The following is a 19,543-nucleotide window of genomic DNA, read 5'->3' as shown; positions in this document are numbered from 1 at the left end:
GTCTCTGATACAACCAAAAAAAAGGAGATTTACAGTAAAGTCAGCTGTCTAGTTGTCAAGAGGATTAGTGGCCTATAAGGATCAAATCCTATGTGACAAACCGGCCAATCAATGTGCCTATTCTTATGCTGCCTATAAAAAGCCCTAATCCAGTGGAATTGAACTTTAGGCCTGTGTGTTTAGACGCATAGCCCAAACTAAAGATATACATTGTTACGCAAGTTAGGTGGTGACCTGCAGCCAAGCATACAGCCAGCCATATTTATCTGCACTGAAGGGTGCAGATAAATATATATGTGACTCTTATAATGGTGTCAAAGTGTTGAGCTTGAAGATTAATTATTGATCTTGGAAATAGCTTGACAAAAGAAATAATGAGCAAAATATATATAATGAAGGACGACCATGTGATGTGTCTGAAAGCTCCGGAAACACAAATTCAGTGGTCCTTGAATTTAGATTTTCGTCAAACTGGTTTTATATACATATTTTTTAATTCCCAATCAGCCCCTTAAAAGCACCCATAGGATCATAACTGCATTCATATTCTAGAATTGTTTATCCAGTGACTGTCCTGTGTGCGTTCCTGTATCACCCACAAGTTTCCAGGCTGAGTGTAACCGTGCGAAATACGCCTTGTGGAGGCGGTGCGCGCGTTAATTGGCACTGCGCGCAACCTCTGTGCCAACGTCAAGCCACACATGGTGCACGCTGGAAGCAGAGCGCTGTGGGAGGGAGGACGGACGAGCCACGCATCCGCATCACCGAAGAGGAGGGTGGCGCGGTGGCATCGCCTGCAGGAATCCAGTTGTAAAGTCCACTCACGAGGCAAAAATGCGCTGATGGTAAACCGTCTGGACCCCAGTTGTTAACCAGAGAATACCTTGAGGCACTGAGACATCTGAAGAAGCAAAAACAAAGCTCCGGACAAGTTGTGATTTCAGAGGAAATCCGACTGGACATGAATACCAACGATGCCAAGGAGTATCTCTCACGGCGGGAGATACCTCAACTATTTGAGGTGAGAGATGGCGTGAGCTTTGTGGGGATGAGACGATACGTGCAGATTTGACGCTGAGATTTCAGCACAAAGATTCGTGTTACTTATTGACGGCAGAGTCAGAGTGGCGGTAAAGATCTCTTCATGATATGTAAAACATCTTGTTCTGGCTGATGGAGGTTTAAACGAGGAGAGAAACGCTGCTGACTAGTCATTTAAAAAAAAACTGCTTCAGTGTGTTTTTATAGTAATAATCGTCCTCAAACTGCAATTAAACCAAAAAGACAGTCCTCTCCTCCTTTGCATAATTTGAAATAAATTATTAGAATTATTATCATATAATTCTCAGCTGGAGACTGCATTCTTTTATCATGGAAATTCAAAATTAAAAGAACATTAAAAGTAATATATAATACATTTTTTGAAGGAAAATTCAGTTATTGCAGCAAAGAATATGATGATATGACACTTGTAAAAAGAATAATATCGAGACATTCGTGGTTGACAGAAATGAAAATACTACAAAGTGTGAGATGGTGCCTAGAAAATGAACTATGACTGAAATCTCTACAGGATTATTATACAATAAAAGGTAAAAAAAAAAAAAAAAACAAAGTGCCATTAAAATATGATGAAGACAGACAGCACATAATCTCAATTAAGCAGCACAGACACAAACATAAGCATCATTTATTTCCCTGAGGGGATAGTAAATTAGCTCATTCACTTAATTTGACTCGATCCTAAGTGTAGTGCGGCTAATGTATGCAAGCAATCACTGCTTGTTTATTTACAGCCAGTTAAAATGACACTGAGCAGTGATCTGCTCATCATCATCATAACTGCACTGTGATTTTACTGCTTCTCATATGAACATGTCATCGTTATCAGCTAAATAAGCACATCCAATTGTTTTCAGTTGGGAGATGCTTTGATTGTGTTTTCATGCTGCTGCTGGTGGGAGTTGTCAGTGAGGAGGGTGGAGATGAAGTAGGAAGTCCCAGAGGAAGGTATTGTTTTAAAACATTCAGGGTCGGGGGTGCAAATGTCACACAAACACACACTTGACTTGTGTTCTGGCGCAGAGTTCGTTCTCACAGTCATCGCAGTGGTTGGCTTTCCTCCTCGACAATATCAGCCTGGCAAATAAACACAGGGGCCTGATGACCTGAATCCAATTTCATGGGCTTCTGACAAAATGAGATGTTTTGTTTCCCCCGATGGAGCCGAGCCAAGCCAAGGCAACCAGATCTGCACTTCAAAACTTCTCCTCATTAAAAGGCGGGCTAATCACCGCCGCCACGCTGTCAGAGAACAACACATTATAACACAGATGAAGAGATGGCAGAACAAAACATCTCATCATTTTCTCCCTCCTCCAATGTTTTTTTTAGAGCCTGCTGACGGGCTTGATGTATTACCGGCCCGACGACCCCATCGACTACATGGAGGGCTGTCTGAAGAAAGCCAGGGAACTCGGAGGACCAGACAAGGTGCGGTGGGATACCTTTGTGGGCCAGGAGAAGAAGTCCCTTCCTCCTCTCAACGGCGGGCAATCACGCAGGTCCCTCTTCAGAAATGGTGAGTAGTGAATGCTGAATGTAAAGTACACTGAAGCACTTTAGAACTGAGACCATTAGTGAATTCATCAATTAAGCAAAAGAGCAGATACTAGCCTCTTAAATGTGAAGAGTTCCTGCTTTAGTCTATTTCATATGATAGAAAATGTAATATCAGAAAATGTAATATCTTTGGGAACTGTTCTTACCAACAAAGGGCATTTAAAGGCGTCATATCAGGCTCTAGAAATTTATGATGGGTCATTTTTAAAACTATTTTATGTCAATTTTTATGTCAGGGGTGTCGCGCTATACCCATAGTGACGATAACCGTAATATTTTTTACAAATAAAATATTGATAACACGTTAATAATACACTTATATACACTTAATATTGTGCTTCTTAAATCACGCTTTTATACAGTTGTTGTTATAAGCTCTCTCTCTCCGCCTCCCTACACTCATAATTCATTTGCCAAAAAAGACACAAAAGGCATGAACAAAGATAATTTGGACTGATGGCAATTTTCTTTTCAAACTTTTTACAGATATTGCAACAACATTTTTATCACAAATTCTTTTGGCCGCGATAACCGTGTCGTGAAAATCTGATATAGTGACAGCTCTATGAAAGAATAAATTCATCAAAAATGAACACAATCATTAGTTGCAGCCCCAACACACATCTAATTCTACACTTTGGGACTCATTTTGTTTTTTTATTCTTAACCTCTTTAATTAGAGGCAGAGAAGAAGCCAAAAAATATATCTTTTTTGACTTCTTTCCCAGATGCTGGCAGCAGAACATCTTCCTCTCCTGCACAATCACAACTGGCTCCCTGTTTAAACAGGATGGGTGTTGACATTTCATTCCCCCCGTTGTAGAAACATTGTTAAAACTGTGGTGCAACTCTTGGAAATAGCAACAACTTTTAGATTGTTATGAAATAGGAAACTTTTTTATTTCTGCAGCTACAGCGCAAAGTGCAGCCGTGTGCATCGATACTCTCGGATAGATTTAGTTTCCAAAAAAATGCAGGAAGAATTTGTTGAGGCAACAGAGCTCCCACAAACACACCGTAATAAAAAGTTTAAAAGCAACCACTGCTGCTGCTCCCAAACCCAGTGTGTAGATCTCTGCCTTGAATATTCACTGTGGCAGCCTGTTACAGTGCAGTAAAAGACAGTTGAACGTGTGTACCGTAGTTAACCATTGACATGAGAGGGTATACCAAACAACCCCCCATTCATCACGTATTCGAGCTGTGGACCTGCCAATGCAGGAAGATGCAAAACCTATTTTGAATTTGACTATGGCTCTCATATGATAACGACATTTTCTGTTTGCACTGTTTTATTATCTTCGCCAGGAGTCGTGTGTGCGCGTGTGTGTGTGTGTGCGTGTGCGTGTGCGTGTGCGTGTGCGTGTGCGTGTGCGCCTCTGGTCTGTCTACGGCTGATCTCGCAAACTGCTGCACCAAACTGCACACAATTTTTGGGTACTCACATGCTCAAGGACCTCTCATGGTTGCAGTGACTCACACTTTCTCAAAACACCTTTCATTTCCTGTTTGATACGGCCATTCACTGACTGCTGACTCCTAACCTACTAGTCTTAACCAGCCCTTGACCGGTAGCGGCCACAAGTGAGACACAGTGGGGGGAAAACAGTTTGCTCACTTTTATTGTTTTGGACGGTACGTTTGGCTATCAGCTCACCGAACTACCAGTACACACACTGCTGACTGCATTGCCACCGCTCAGCTGCTGCTCTGCAGCAAGAGACATAGTTATTCTGTGCCTTTTTTTATTGGACATCGACCTTACATTTACAGGTGTATTGTTGGGGAAAATTGACTTGAAGCTTAAATCAACATTTAAAGTCACGGCTATGCCCGTGAGACGAAGCAGAGCCGCTGCAGACATTGATTCAAATGAGAGTGCATCTGTTGTGTGAGACGTGCGAGTGAAAAACACGTCTGATACCCTTGCAGTCTAGAAGGGGGTTTAACCAATATTGGGGTTGTGTGCATTTAATCAAACATTACAGCAGTGGTTGATGCAGACACACCTGGCAGAGATACTCAACCGAGTGCACCTTTCTACGGTAGTTAGGTCTACTGTATACTCAAACTTCTTTGTTTAATGGGTGAGGGCGTGACAGCCAATGAGCGCAGCACAGTAACTACCATGATAGAATAAAGTCACGTTTGTGTGGTTAAAAAAAATGTTTTGCATCTTTAAGCTGACAGGCACGTCACTCACAACAATAATGCAGACGTGAACAGATATTGTTTTTAAAACAACTTCACAGAGAAGTGGAGTTGAGGGCTGATTTAGCCCAATTAGATGCCTGAAAGATGCCAGCTGCAGTGTTTAGCTGCTGGGAACTGCAACCTAATCAGGGATAGAGATGCCTGTGTACCACAATTCCCCTTTTAGCTAAAAGCTGAAACTCAAATCTACCATGTTTCAAAACATTTACAGGAAGGGGAAGCTGCGCTCGCCTCATAAATTATTCCAATCTCGGCCTGATTGACGGTTTAGTGTGTAAGAAATGTTAAAAACAAGCCTTTGGATTCAGGCGGGTGGGGGAGCATACATTTCTATTTGCAACATTCTTTATTTTTCTAAAATGTTCACGTGAAAGAGCATATCTGTTCCCTTAGATAAAACATAAAATCTATTTCCATCTCTGGGACATGTATTGTCATTAGTGAAAATGCACAATCAATACCATTCTCTCCCTTATAGTACAGTGTAAAGAGATGATATTGTTGCTGCATGTAAATAAAAGCAGCTCTGCTCCCTTGTAATAGCATGCTGTGAAGATTTCTTTGTTAAACGTGTTATAATCAATGCCTTCATCACCACAGACAGCTGTATAATTATCAACCTGAATGGAGCATTGAATTCATCACACTAAGATGGTTTCAGCTCAAATGTATTGTTTGATTGTTAACACAGGCATGACTTGATTTTGTTTTGTTTGTGCTGAAATGGGATTTGCAGCATATGAAATAATGTGCAAATTTAAAGTGACTGACGGAACATAATTATGATAATTAAGATATTTTGATGGTAAACTTCAGGCTTTTGAAAAAAAAAAAATCATCAATATTCCAGACAAAAGCAGACCATTTTGTTCTCATTTATACCTCTGTGTGTGTGTGTGTGTGTGTGTGTGTGTGTGTGTGTGTGTGTGTGTTACAGTGATGCCCGACAGTCCCAATTTCCCCTACAGACGGTATGACCGCCTCCCTCCCATCAGCCAGTTTTCCATCGAGAGCGACTCGGACCTGTCGGAGACGGCGGAGCTCATAGAGGAGTACGAGGTGTTTGATCCATCCAGACCGCGACCCAAAGTCATCCTCGTCATCGGTAAAGGACCAGTGCACCCGACCAAAACACAGACATTAAAGCTAGAAACATCCGTGACCTTACACAGCACAGGCGTGAGGACGTTTTGAGGCAAAAGTGTTTCCTCATCTGATGTTATAGATTTGAAGTTGCTCCTGCTGACTCATGTTTTCCATTAGATAAGACAAGTCATTTTACGTGTCAACAGATGAACACTCTAGCCAGTGTCTCTTTAATGCTTCTGGTGAAAGCTTTATCCATTTATATAAAAGGCTCAACAAATATACAAAGTTTATATTTGCCTCGTCAATGATCTAAAAATAAATGGCCTGGATGGGAATCTAGTCGGGGAGTGCGTGCGATTGTGTGTGTGCACTAGCTGTGTGTTTTTCCTGGTATTTTAAAAAGTAGCCCCGCCTCTCTCTGTTGCTATCAGCGGTGTAGATCTCGTTGTATGTCACTGACTGCAGACACTCACGCTCTCCTTGTCTGATTTCCTTGATGGGTCTGCATTAACCTGTTAAATAAATTAATTATTCTTATGAATTAAGCGCAGCAGCTGCACAATAAGAGTAATGACACAGGTTGAGCTAGACTGAAAAAAAGGCTGCTATTTATAAACCCTCTTTAAAATAGTTTATTTAAGGTTTTAAATAAGCAATAAAGAGACTTCGATGTCTGTTAAAAGCTTTTAAAAACGTCCTGACAGCCCTTCTGCCGCAGTATGTTTTGATTTTTGGCGTGTACCCGGGATGTTCGCTCTCTCTGTGGTGCGGTTGATGGTTATTTGTCCTCGCAGCACAAAGCCAGCTCCTATCTCGTCTCTGGGAGCACATCGTGCCCCGTTTTAAAAGGAAAACAGGATGGCAGCAGCTGTCATCTCTGTGGAGGATCATGGCAAATGCTTTGTCAGGTTTGCAGGGATAGAGAAACGGACTGACAAGACACGTGTGGTCAGAAGGAGGCCGGGTCGAACGTTACGAAATACTCAGATGTAAGATAAAAGTGCATATTTGCTGAACACATATTTGTGTATCTCTCTGATCCTCCCACCCTTTCTCTCTCCTGCAAAAACATTCACTTTATCTTTTCTAATACACAACGTGACAAGAATAATTTGTTACATCTATGGGCCTTTTTCATAAGACAAAATGATCATAGAAGAAAAAATAACAGGTACAGTTAATATCATGTGCAACGGCTCACAATGCTTACTTACATCACCAAAATGACCGTTTGTATATCAATTACTCACACTGTGTTACCTTGAATTCTTGAAGGAAACGTTATTTTTCTCGCATACCTCCACTGTGAACAAAGAATCAAAAAACAGAGAAAAGTCTTGATTTACTGGGTGAAATATTACTTAAAACTGAAATAAGCTATAACGTTATAAGTTGCACCTGTGCTCGTCAAAATGTCTATGATTATAAACCCCAACTATAAGAGGAACCCAGACACTTTTTTTTCTCTCTTTTTACACAATTATGAGCATTACTTAGGATTCAGTTTGAGGACACATTACAATAACGTCACTGTAACATGGCTGTCTAAAATAAACAATATATTTGCGCTCACCGATTTGTATCATCTTTCACACTCGGGTGCACACTGTTCTCCTCATCCCAACAAAAATGTTTCTGACAGTGAGACCATGATGAAATAAGTTATTCACACAGTTTTGTTCTTCGACTTATTTCATTTCACACTGGCGTCACTTTCAACCACGAGCAATTTTGGAGCAGTTGACATTTCTGTCGCTACAGTATTATTTCTAAAAATCCTGGAATGAAACACAGTAAAAGCAGCTTTTACAGGCCTTTCACAAACTGACAGCTCGTATAGTATGTCTTTCTTGTATCTATGTTGTTTTTTTTACTTTTGGAGGAATTATTATAATGTTATGTGTACAATTTGGTTGCACTAAAATGTTAAGAAAAGGACATATATTCATAATGATGTTTTACCAAACTATCCAGCATCAAGCTAAGAGCCCTCCTCTCCTGTTGTCGCTCCTCTGCACATCCTTGTTAACTGTTGAAAACTAGAGATTGTAAAGAAAACGATTTGGTAGCAAATGTAGGAGGTTCACACATACCTGTTTCTCTCATCCACCCCCACATGCCCTTCTCCCTCGCAAAACACACACAGGCAGCAACACACAGTCACGCAGAATGTAGTCACAAATACGCAAACACAAGCAGAGCCATGCACACACACACACACACACACACACAAAGTCTCACATAGTCTGGGTTTCTCTCTCAAATACACACATGCGCCCACGCTAACACACCCACGCACACACACACAGTGTTTCACACTCACACAGATACATTTTCACACAGACGACAAACTCTCTCCCAAAACATCAACAGCTCTCCCTCTGTGCCTAGGTGGCCCCGGCAGCGGCAAGGGAACACAGAGCCTGAAGATTGCCGAGCGCTACGGCTTCCAGTACATGTCCGTGGGCGAGCTGCTGAGGAAGAAGATGATCCACAACGCCACCAGCAACAGAAAGTGGAGCCTGATTGCTAAAATCATCACCAACGGAGAGCTGGCACCACAGGTAGCAGAGAAACAGAGAAAGTGTGTGTGTGTGTGTGTGTGTGTGTGTGTGTGTGTGTGTGTGTAAAATATGAGAGGAGTGTCCAGTCACTAACAGGTCGTTATCACAGCATACATGTAAGAAGGGACTAATTAGCAGCATGTGTGCTGCAGAGAGGGATGCTTCTGTGTCTTATTAGCATCCTTGTTTTCAAGATAATGACTCTGCTTGGGGAAGAAAATGAGCACAGACCCCCTGTGGTTATTTGTGCTTTAATTCATTCAAACACTGTGTATGAAACGTACATGATGCCTTTACACTTCCCAAATCAATATATGAATGAAATTAAGAATATGAGGTGGCTTTTTCATGTTCAAGCCCTACTATTTTACAATTTTTAGAGGATTTCCTTTCGTCCACACAGCCATTGGTTTTAGGTAACTTCGGTATAAAAAGGAAACATGCAGGGAGACTTGACTGCAAAGACAGTTGAATTGACTTTATAATAAAAAAATTAAAAAATCTTCAAAGAAATATTATCAACACATGATGATGCAGATGGATTTAAGACTTATAATCTGAGGTTGAATAATAAAGGGATAGTTTTGATTTTTTGAAGTGGGGTTATATGAGATACTTATCCATAGTCAGTGTATTAACTACAGGAGACGGCACGCCCTCAGTTTTGAGAAACAGAGAGAAGTACCAGCATGGGAGCAAAGCGATGTACTGCTGTGAACGGAGGTAGCAGTAAAACTATTTTAGCCACCTAAAAAACAAATCAATAACAGTTTAAGTGTTTTGCTTACACTGCTTTGCTCCCCTCAAGGTGCTCTTACTAACTTTTGTATCCAGGGTTTTCAACTGTATCCCAAGGCCTTCCTCAGTGAATGGAGCTGGCTCAAGTGGTTGTAATAATTGTCTTTGGCATTGGATGACAGGAATAGATAAGGAATGCAATGTTTTCGTTGGAGGCGCATTGAATTCACCTTTAACAATAGTTTTCTAAATGTTTACACGCAACACGTTAGATAACTTTGACAGAAAATACAGATGAAATATTTGCTGTGATGGATTTGATGTGACGGATGGCATAACAAACGCAAATTTCAAATCCCTAAAACTTTATTTTACTCGTCTCCTGAAATGAACAGACCCTGGGGGCTGTCATGAAGAAAATAATAGTGATGACAAACTAGTGCACTTTTAAAAATTCTGTCACAAATTGCGTCACAGGATAACAGATAAAAAAAACACGTGAATCGAAGAGGAAGAGGTCCAATCAGACTTCAGCAGAGACTTGTTACAAGTATATATGGGCACAAAAGCTTACAAATGTACGCTGCAGCCAGAACATGGAAGATAAGAATTCAGTCTAAAAATGTTCAATGATTATTTAAAGTATACATGATTGTAAATTGGCTCAAAGATGCAAAACCACCTCCTTGGTTCCATATGTAACGAGACCCTCTACCAATTCATCCTGGTCATAGTCACATTTAACATAAAGTCTTTGTAAGTTTTTGCTTCAAGACAGTATTTAGTGTTATATAATATATAACTATGTCACGCATGGCCCTGTGTAGAGTAATGGGTCAAGTATGTCACTGATGCTACTTTGGTTAGAGGTTTGGTTGTCATAATAAACACACTTTTACTTTTAACCTATGAGTTTAAAAGCATCTCTTAAGAACATATCTTATATATGAACAGATTTAAGAGAAGTGATTCTGGTTGTCTGGTTACATTTTGATTAGCATAATGAAAACATTTGAGGGGGGGGGGGGGGGGTCTTCATCCATGATGCGTTGGTGATGCAGCGGGGTACAAGGCTGTAACACCAACACCGAGCCCACCCCTGCTTTAGTGACTGCCAGTTTTTTGCTCGTGTCTCCTTGTGAATTATCTTTAATAACTGCCCACCTCATCATTTATCATCCTTTCCTCGCGTGTCTGGCACAATATTGCATCTACCATCTGGCCGTTCACCAGCGGTCAGTCCAGCAACCAGTGAGATAAACAGCAAAGACATATCAGATATGATGAAGTGACTTGTGTGTCTGTTGGGCATTTCATTTCCTGCCATGGATAGTTTAGCAAAGCAGAGGAGAATTTGGTTTTATAATGATTCTGTATGTGATGATGAGAGGAAAATGTGTTGCATGAGTGTTGAGGAAGCTTTAAGCAGGAGCCCTGATGACAGCGGTGCTGGTGTAAACATTGTTTTATGATGTGTTGAGTGAGACATTACTGATTCACAGCTTGTTGTTAGATTTTATCCCCCCCCCCTTCATACCATATGACCCAAAAGGATTCATCAATCATCAGTTTAAGTGGATGTCAATATGTCAGCCAATAGTAAGAAACCTGGATGTTCACTTTGAGGATGACGTTTATAAGAATAAACTAAAGGAAAAGTTTGACATTTCCTACTGAGAGTTAGATGGGAAGATCAATAATCTCTGTCTGTTTAATATGAAGCTACAGATAGAAGACATTCAGCTTGACATATAGACCAAAAACAGGGTGAAACAAACACCCTGGCGAGAAATAATCCTCCCATAAAACCACAACTTGTCTTTTTACGCGTCAGTTTTTGTACCGATTTAACAAACAAGATGTAGAGCGTTGATTAGTGAGCTTTACAGGTGCAGGTAGGTGCATATTGTGTCTTTGGACTGAGCCAAGCTAGCTGCTTCTGTTTACTGTCGTTATGCTCAGCTAACCGGCTTTATATTAAGCATACAAACATAAGAGTGGTGACAATCTTTTTACCTAATTTTCAGGCAAGAAAGCAAATAAAAGTATTTCCCAACTATTCCTTTAAACACATATTTCTATAATTTCAAAATGTTCTCTCTGTAAGTAGACTTGGAAAAAAAGACGTTCCTTCTTGTAGCCTGGAGGTTCTGTAACTGTGCTTAGCTGTGCAGTCTCTCCAATGCCGCAAATCATTAAAAATCCAGCAGACACACAGAAATACATCACAGACACTCTGCCAACTGCCACATCAACTTGAAGTTCTTGCTGTTTGTCTGTACCACACTGCAAGGTCATATGACTCAGTATCTATCTGCACTTGTTCCCTCAGAAATCCCACAGGTCTCAACATAAGAGGACCTTGGATGTTTGACTGTCTGGTCTAAAATTAAAGACTATTAGTACATACATATCCTCAGACTGTGGAAATGTGTCATGTTGAGATGGTTCGGCAAGATCCACTGCCTTGTAAAAAGTCATCTTAAGACCCAATTATACCCTTTAAAATTACAGTTGTTGAATGGTAGCACTTGCTGCTGATTTTTTGTCTACTTGTTTCTTTTTTCTGTAAAGAAGAGCACAGTGTAACAAAACCTGTGTGTATATATTTATATATATATACACATGTATATACTGTAATATACCAGCAATTAGCTTTATACTGTAGCTGTTAGTAGCTTTTCCATTTCCTTTGTGCTTTGCATCAAGAGCACTCTAAAGGTTATTGGTTAAAACTATAGCTGCTCTCTTTGCCAATGTGACCACCCTTCAACTAGATTGATAGATCATGCTTGACCTTAGAAACATCAGTTGACAAAACAGACTCAACTCAACTTGACTTTTGACCCTAACAGCAGGGTGGAGCTGGTTATAATATTGAATATAATCAAACGTATCATTATTTCAAGCACCTCTTCAACCAGTCTAAATTTGAGGGCACTATGTGGTGATATTTCCACATTTACTTTGCGGATGGGTTACGCAGCTTTTGCTGCCGTTAAATCTGCACCTGCTAAGGGTGAAATGCTCCCATAACTGCGCTACCAGGCAAATAGCATTCCTGTGCCCCTCTGCTACTTGCAGTATTAAAATTGTGAATACATTTGGCGCAAATTGGCCCCGCTTTCTATTGCGTGTGTGAAATCTGACGTGCACATTTTCCAAAGAATGAATTACGGCGCAAATAGGCCCATAAGTTTTTGCAGCTGAGGGCTATTTTTTTTTTTTTGCGTATTCATATGGCAAAGTATAAATGTTGGCTTTTGCGCTAACTACACAGTAGGCAGAACGATGTTGGGTAGAAAATGATAAGACAAAATGTTCAGACTGCGAGGTGCAGAGGCATTCCACATAACTTCCATATAACCTGTATATATTCCAATAACGCACACCGTAAGAATGAAGAAGAAGATGGCATGATTTGAAACGGATGACAAAAGAAATAATATCATTCAATGCTCATTAATGTGCTTCAGTTAACACCAACTTCCTGAAGATGCCAATAATTTCACTGAAACTGCGTGTGGCTGTTAGCGCTTATCTTTGAGAATTGGACTGTTTTTGAGGCTCATTTGCATAGAATGGGGACAATATTGCAAATGTATGCATATTATGTAATTTAAATATATGCAAATAGCACAGGAGAGCCGAGTCACTATTTGTTTGGCAGCTAAGTTATGGGTGCATTTCATTCATTTCATTGCTTTGAGAATGACTTTCTTTTTGTCTTATTTGTGCAGATTTAGCGGCCGTAAAAGCCGGGTTAATCCCTCTGTGAATTCACCATTGAGGGATTACCAGTACAAATTCTGTGGAGTAAAAAAAAAGTAGTGTCAATAGCATGTTCCCTCTTTTTAGATAAAATCCCACAATGTATTGTGTTACATTTGTTAGACTGTTCAATCTAGAGTTTAGGACCCTTCTAGGGACCGGCATTGTAAATAAGCAGTATAGCTATAAATGCTGTGATACATTGCGTTGGAAAATTGTTGTGCGATTCTCTATATACGTTGTATTTGTCCCTACCGAATAAATAGGAAATGAATGAATTAACTACAGAGTGTTTATTATATAGGGAGAAGTGAATGAAACATTTTGGATGCAGCTTTGGCGACGATTCTGCCCAGCTACTGTATGTTTGCTGGTACAGTGCTGTAAATAGATTGCCTCTTTGGTGGTCAGAGATGATTGTTTGACTAACATTCCTGTGAGAGCTCAGAAATCAAGCCATGCAGTGGATCAGAGGGCTTTTCTCAGATAAGCTTTTCTCATTTTACCTTACACTACATTAATCTTTTTCGATGGAATCTAGAAGAGCTTTAATCTCTGTGTAGTCTGTCGCCCTGCTGCTTGTGTATGGAGGGAAATTATGCGTCTGTGTTACTCAGCGTTCGCTACGGATGTTATTTTTAGATCTGAGCTTTGCTTATGTATCTCTGCCATATCCTATGATGCATTCAGCTCGAGGACATACATTAGAACATGTTGACCTCCGGCCACGAGGAAGTAATTGATGCTAAACGATGCTGGCACTCTGTGACCTCAGGTGCAATCAAGACAGTTTTTCTGCCACATTCAGATATATTAAAGTACAATTGGATAAACAAATGAATTATATTGTGGAATTCTCCAATGTGTGTTGTCATAGTTTTCCATTTACCTTCTTTATGACTCTGAATCAGCTACTCATTATTCATTATCAAAGGGTTTTAACTAATCTACAACCTTAATGAATCTGGGAATTGCTACAATAAACTCACCTCCTCCTTCATACTGCTGCTCGAAAAGCAAATTATAATTACAACAATAAACTTCTTTGCTTTATAATTTGTAGCTGAAATGTCCTGTGACAACCAGTTGCTCATTTAGAGAACTGCCCAAAAAAGTGAAATGTGAGTTCGGAAAAACAAAATTTCAATCAACAGTTATTTGTATTGTTCGAAAATCCAATTAATCCCCTGCCGGTAATTGTCTTGTTTATTGCTCTAATTATGAATCCTGTTGCTTTCGCTGTTTTCCAGGAGACAACAATAACCGAGATAAAGCAGAAGATCATGAAGATCCCAGATGCCAATGGTATCGTCATAGATGGGTTCCCTCGAGACGTGGGACAGGCCTTGTCCTTTGAAGACCAGGTGAGTTCAGGTTTATTCAAAAACAGAGGATTACCTCTTAAGGCCTTTTCATACTTTACCCGGATGCTTGAGTCCATACTAAGGTATCTTATCACAAATAAAAAAATGTTGCTGAGCTGTGAATCAATTGTGTACGTTACTTCGGTGAGTTCTGCAGTCTTTCAGATGCTTGCTGACATAGGTAAATATTTTTATTAAAAAAATTTTTTTTTTATTTAGATTTTTTATTTTTTTTTGGCCAAGAATGTTGAATATCTTCTTCAGTCCTAGACTCTTGATCTCATCTGCAAACCCCTCTTATCCACTATAATTTCAATTGTACATGATAGCAGCCACCATTAATGTGACATTTAGAAACATTGTCCGACAGCATATGGAGCAGCTGGCGGTCACATTTAGTGCAGACTATGTGGAACAACACGAGAGCTCGCTTTCACCATTTTGTGCTGAGTTTAAGACCGGTTTTCAAGACTTCACCTGAGTTAGATAACAAAGTTCACTCTCAACAAGTTTCAGAGTCCAACACACACAATGAGCTATTCAGGTGGCCTCTGCTACGAACCAAATATGTAAATGAGTATGATATCAGATGCTGCACAGCTCCTCTGGTTCACTGTCAGGGAATTTAAACTCCTTGATAAGTTATAAATATTTAATCAGTTTTATAAGTTTATCCAAAAGGTTTTGTTTTATATAACTGATGACTGTAAATTTAGATTGTATTGAGCAATGCACCCTCTCACTGATATATTGACTCTATAGTGTTATAGGCTGGATATTATTTGCATCTGAAATATGAGCTATAAATCAAGTCAGTGTGCTTGCAATGCCAGGTGGCCTGTTTGATTTTATCTACTGTTTAATATTTCATGCTAGCATTGACTTGCATCTCACGGTGTTTATGCTCTCTAGGCCTGAAGCACACGTGTTTCAGCTGCTGCTGCTGCTCACGTATTCAACAGTGAAACGTCGGTTTTCCATTCCGCTGCCCAGTCAATGCTTAGTGATCCCGAAGGTAGAGGCACACTGAGCAAGGACTCCGCCCTTCGACTGGCAGACTGGCTCACAATCTGTGTTGTCAAGCTCGACTCACTCAGGACGTTTTTGAAAGCATCACGTGCCAGTTTGGCAAAACATGAAAAAAAAAGAGTTAAATGAAGAGTCAGGTCCTGTAAATAAGCAACGCAAGGACGATAAACGATGAATTTGAACTCACTTAACATTCATCAACTTTTAAATGAGCTCTAAATGGCTCTTGGAGTGGTTGGGGAATGGTTTGGGGTCAGGTCAGCGTGAATTAAGATTGACTTTATGATCTGGTCATTTTAGCTGCTCTACAGGGAAGGACAGAGAAGGCCATTAGGGCCTCTAGTCCCATTAAGACAGGAATCACAGCCCAGGAGGTGAACATTTTCTCTGTTCCAGAGTTAGTCATTCGGCAGAGTGGTGCTTGATTCATGAGAATGTTTTGCAGGGAAAGCAAGTGGCCGTTCTCATATTATTATTTAGTTTGGTTTAAATATCATATTACTGATTAGTGTGAGTGAAACTAGAGATTGTCTTTATATTCCATTCCCTCCACCATTGCATTGACTTTCTGTAATTATTGCTCCCCCCCAAACTACAGAATTAGTGATTGTTTTTCTCACAAAATTTCCTGGAATTTTTGTTGTTTTTGTGTTTGCAATAAATTGCTTAACTATTCAAGTAAACAATGAGGATTCTTTTAAGAAAGTATTAATATGTTGATATGAAAGAAATGTATGATTTGGCAGTTAGGATATTGAACTTATATTTGAGTTTTTTTTCCCCCCTTAAATTCAGTCTGTAAGGTAACTTTAGTGCTTCCTACCTCACTGTGTAGCACTGCCTGAAAGCCTCATGAATCAAAAGCTTAGTTTTAAACATTTTTAGAATCTCTGTTCAAATTGTCTTGTTGACTTTTTAGAAATATTTGTGAAAACTAACAATGTAAATTAATGAATCAGGATGAGCCATACTTTGAGTTGTGGTTCAAACAATTAAGTCAGATTCATTCACTGCAGGCATGTTGGAGATTAGCATTAACACTCTTTAAATCCTGCAATTAAATGCTGTTTTCCTTTGTGCATATTTATATACAAGTGTGATGAGTCTATCTTTCTTGACATAATGCTAAAAATGCATTAGTGTGGGTCAGAAATGAGAGCCTCAGTGTCCCATGATTACCAAAATGCTGTTAGAGGATTTTTTAAGACGGACCTATAATTTGGGGCGTTTAAAACTGTCACCATAAAAGCTTTTGGCAGCTCCAGTACACCAACATCAACAGCAGATTTTAAATTAATTTATTGGTGATTAACATGTACATTATTTAACTACTGTAACTAATTCTTCTATTTCTTTACTTTCATTTCCTTTACATAAGAAGTTAGCATCAATTCCCTCCACATTTGTGTATGTGTGTATTAGAAATAGTCCTCTACTCTGAATCCTCCTGGCATACCTGATCTATTGCAAAGCAAACTGCTATAGGCATTGTGTGTGGTTTCTTTGGCTCATAACACTAACCACTGTGGACGGCTAACCTTCTCTCGTGTCTTTGTTAAAGTCTCTCGTCTCTCCTGTAATTGTTATATTCTCTCCCTCTTTTTGTAAAGAGGCCAAGTCTAATGAGATCTTGTAATGTGGTTTCTGCCGTCTCAAGCTCCACCTCGTCTGACAACAGATTCCACTTAGTGCATGTTTTCTGCCTGAAAGCTGCACGAGGAACCCAGGCAAAAAAACAAGATGATATGTGTGGCTGGCTCATGTACAGAGAGAGAGATTTCTAAACAGACAATACCCACACAATCACGCACCCCACTTCTCATTGATAGAGCTCACAATTGAGCAATGACTATGGTTATTATCAGACACTCCAGCTGTTTCAAACATGGAGCAGATCAGATGTGATTACCTTCCCTTTGGCGTCTCCACATTAGCTGAGGCTGTAAATAGAAAATAAACAAACAGTTAGTGACTCACTAACACACATTTCCACATTCAAGGAGCCTTGAAGTCTCATAATTAAAATGTAGCTTGATCTCTCATTATAATTTGGTAAATTACATTTTGCAATAGATAACCACAGAAATTAAATTCAGCTGAAAAGATTTTTTTTTTTATTGTCACAATGTTATATTAATTGTTGCATAAAAGGATTGCTAAAAGGGTTGATGACAGTTTGTAAATGGGCCCCGGGGGTTAGATAAGGACCGGAGGAAGTTCACTGGAGATGAAATCACGTAGATAACACATGTATACAGTTGTGTTTATTACCGTGTCCCGGCAACCGCTTAAAGAAAAGGCTCATACTGTCGCTGGTGATTGCACGGGAGATGATGACCGCTCAGCCAACAATGCACAGATACAGAAGCACTGGGATTTACAATAGAATTAGGTGGCAACTGGTTATTAAAGGAGCTTTTGTGCAGCTCAGGAGCAAAGAGAGTAAATAACAGTGGTATGCTTTGACAAATGAGATGCCGAGACCTTGTGTTATTGTGAGACCACCCCTCACTTATTGAAATCCTGTTTCTGTAACCTTCACTTTAATTGTGTCAGGGTGACAGTCCAGATGATCTGAGTTGATATAAATGTTAATTCATTCATCTGAGTTGCCTTCACTTATTGCTATCGGCTCTTGAGTTTTACAAGCAGCAGAAAGTGGTGACCTAAGTGGATGCCAGCCTTTTTGTCCCCTGGATTTCCCCTCTCATGCCACATACAGGTTGCCCTACCTTATTGGTGAAGTTTGGTGTATGCAGCCTCAAAAGTAATACCTGCAGACACCACTCAGCCTGTTACAAAAGTACTCAGCGTTGTTTTCATTAATATTCTCCTCAAAAGACGCTTTGTAGCAAAGATGCAAAAATTGTATATCAGGAAATATCAGGAACTAAAAATGAAGAAGATTTGAAGTAGGGTTAGTGCGTTAGGGCAAATGTTTACATACGATTTAAAATGTTTTTTCTCCCATATCATTATGATGGAAAGCATAATAACCAATTTTATCATTTTCTTGACTTTATTGTGCCCCTCTCCACTTCTGAAACCAACCTACGTCCTTGTTTGCAATCAATAAAGCTAGAACCGAGATGCAACTATCTTATCTGAGCATAAAGACTGGAGTCGGCTCTGTCTAAAGCTCTCTAATTAATGTTAACTGAAGTGTAAAAACAACACTTTTTGATTTTATCGGGTGTTTTTGTGCTGGACTATTGTCCCTGCGCAGTGACTTCAGGCCAAGCCATCCGTGTCCCCCTGTTTATAGTCTTTGTGCTAATTTAAGCTAATCGTCTCCCAGATTAGCTCAAAATAAAGACTGCTTGTTTTGGACCGAACCATTCTTGCTTCTATTTGCTATGCTAAGCTAAAGTAAGCTAATTGCCTCCTGGCTGTATGCACATAGCACACAGAGTGGTACTGATCTTCTAATTTTGCAAAATAGAAAGTGAATGAGCGTATTTCCAAACAAGAACTGTTCCTTTAAGACAAAAGTTTTGTTTATCATCTCAGTGCTGCCTTCATCTTTGATTATAGCGTGACCGTGGAGACGTTGTAGCTTTTATAAAGCTTTTCTTACATTGAATGAAACAAAGAAAGATGATTTTGTGTTTGTTTTGACTAATTTGTTTCAGTTGTCTACAAAGAAATACATTTTCAGCATCCAATATTGGTCTCGCTGTTGAATCTCGCTTATTGTTGACATTTATCTGAACATGTTCAAGTTCATCTCCAGCTCCTGTTATATCAAGACAAAATTAAAACTCATGCAAATCCATGTTATCTACACCTGGTAATGTCAAATAAGATGCCAACTGGTGTTTTTGTAACAGAGAATGTGTTACAGATACAAGTATTCTACTGTGATTATGCACTAATGTATACTCCTATATAAAGTAACAGTTACAAATGTACATAATTGTATGAATAGAAAATTAGGTTAAACTCATAAACTAGTTAAAGTTCAGAAGAACAGGTTATTTTAAGTGAAATATTTAGATTTGACTGTGTTTACTTAAACTATAGACTTAGTTATGGCTGCAGTTAATGATTATTTTAATAACTGATTAAGCTGCCATCAAAATGGCCATCACCAGTTCCCAGAGCCCATGGGATAAGTTTGAATAGCTTTTTTCAATAGCTTTAAATATATCC

At 39.5% G+C, this 19,543-nt stretch overlaps 1 protein-coding gene across 1 annotated transcript in view; it reads left to right on the top strand.

Moving 5' to 3' along the window:
- The first annotated feature begins 699 nt into the window (after positions 1–699).
- The window catches only part of ak5 (adenylate kinase 5), a 63,228-nt gene continuing 44,384 nt past the window's right edge, over positions 700–19,543 (top strand). The window contains exons 1-5 of the mRNA XM_068738062.1: positions 700–1,021; positions 2,395–2,581; positions 5,774–5,941; positions 8,317–8,489; positions 14,249–14,362. Of these exons, the coding sequence (XP_068594163.1) occupies positions 962–1,021; positions 2,395–2,581; positions 5,774–5,941; positions 8,317–8,489; positions 14,249–14,362 (702 nt within the window). The 5' untranslated portion in view covers positions 700–961. The remainder of the gene's footprint in view (positions 1,022–2,394; positions 2,582–5,773; positions 5,942–8,316; positions 8,490–14,248; positions 14,363–19,543) is intronic.

Source organism: Cebidichthys violaceus, unplaced genomic scaffold (assembly GCF_023349555.1).
Source record: "Cebidichthys violaceus isolate CVI_PGR_0920_01 unplaced genomic scaffold, fCebVio1.0.p SCAF_8, whole genome shotgun sequence".
Classification (NCBI taxonomy): Eukaryota; Metazoa; Chordata; class Actinopteri; order Perciformes; family Stichaeidae; genus Cebidichthys; species Cebidichthys violaceus.
The sequence above is the reverse complement of the archived record's forward strand: the minus strand, read 5'-3'. Positions and strand labels throughout refer to the sequence as shown.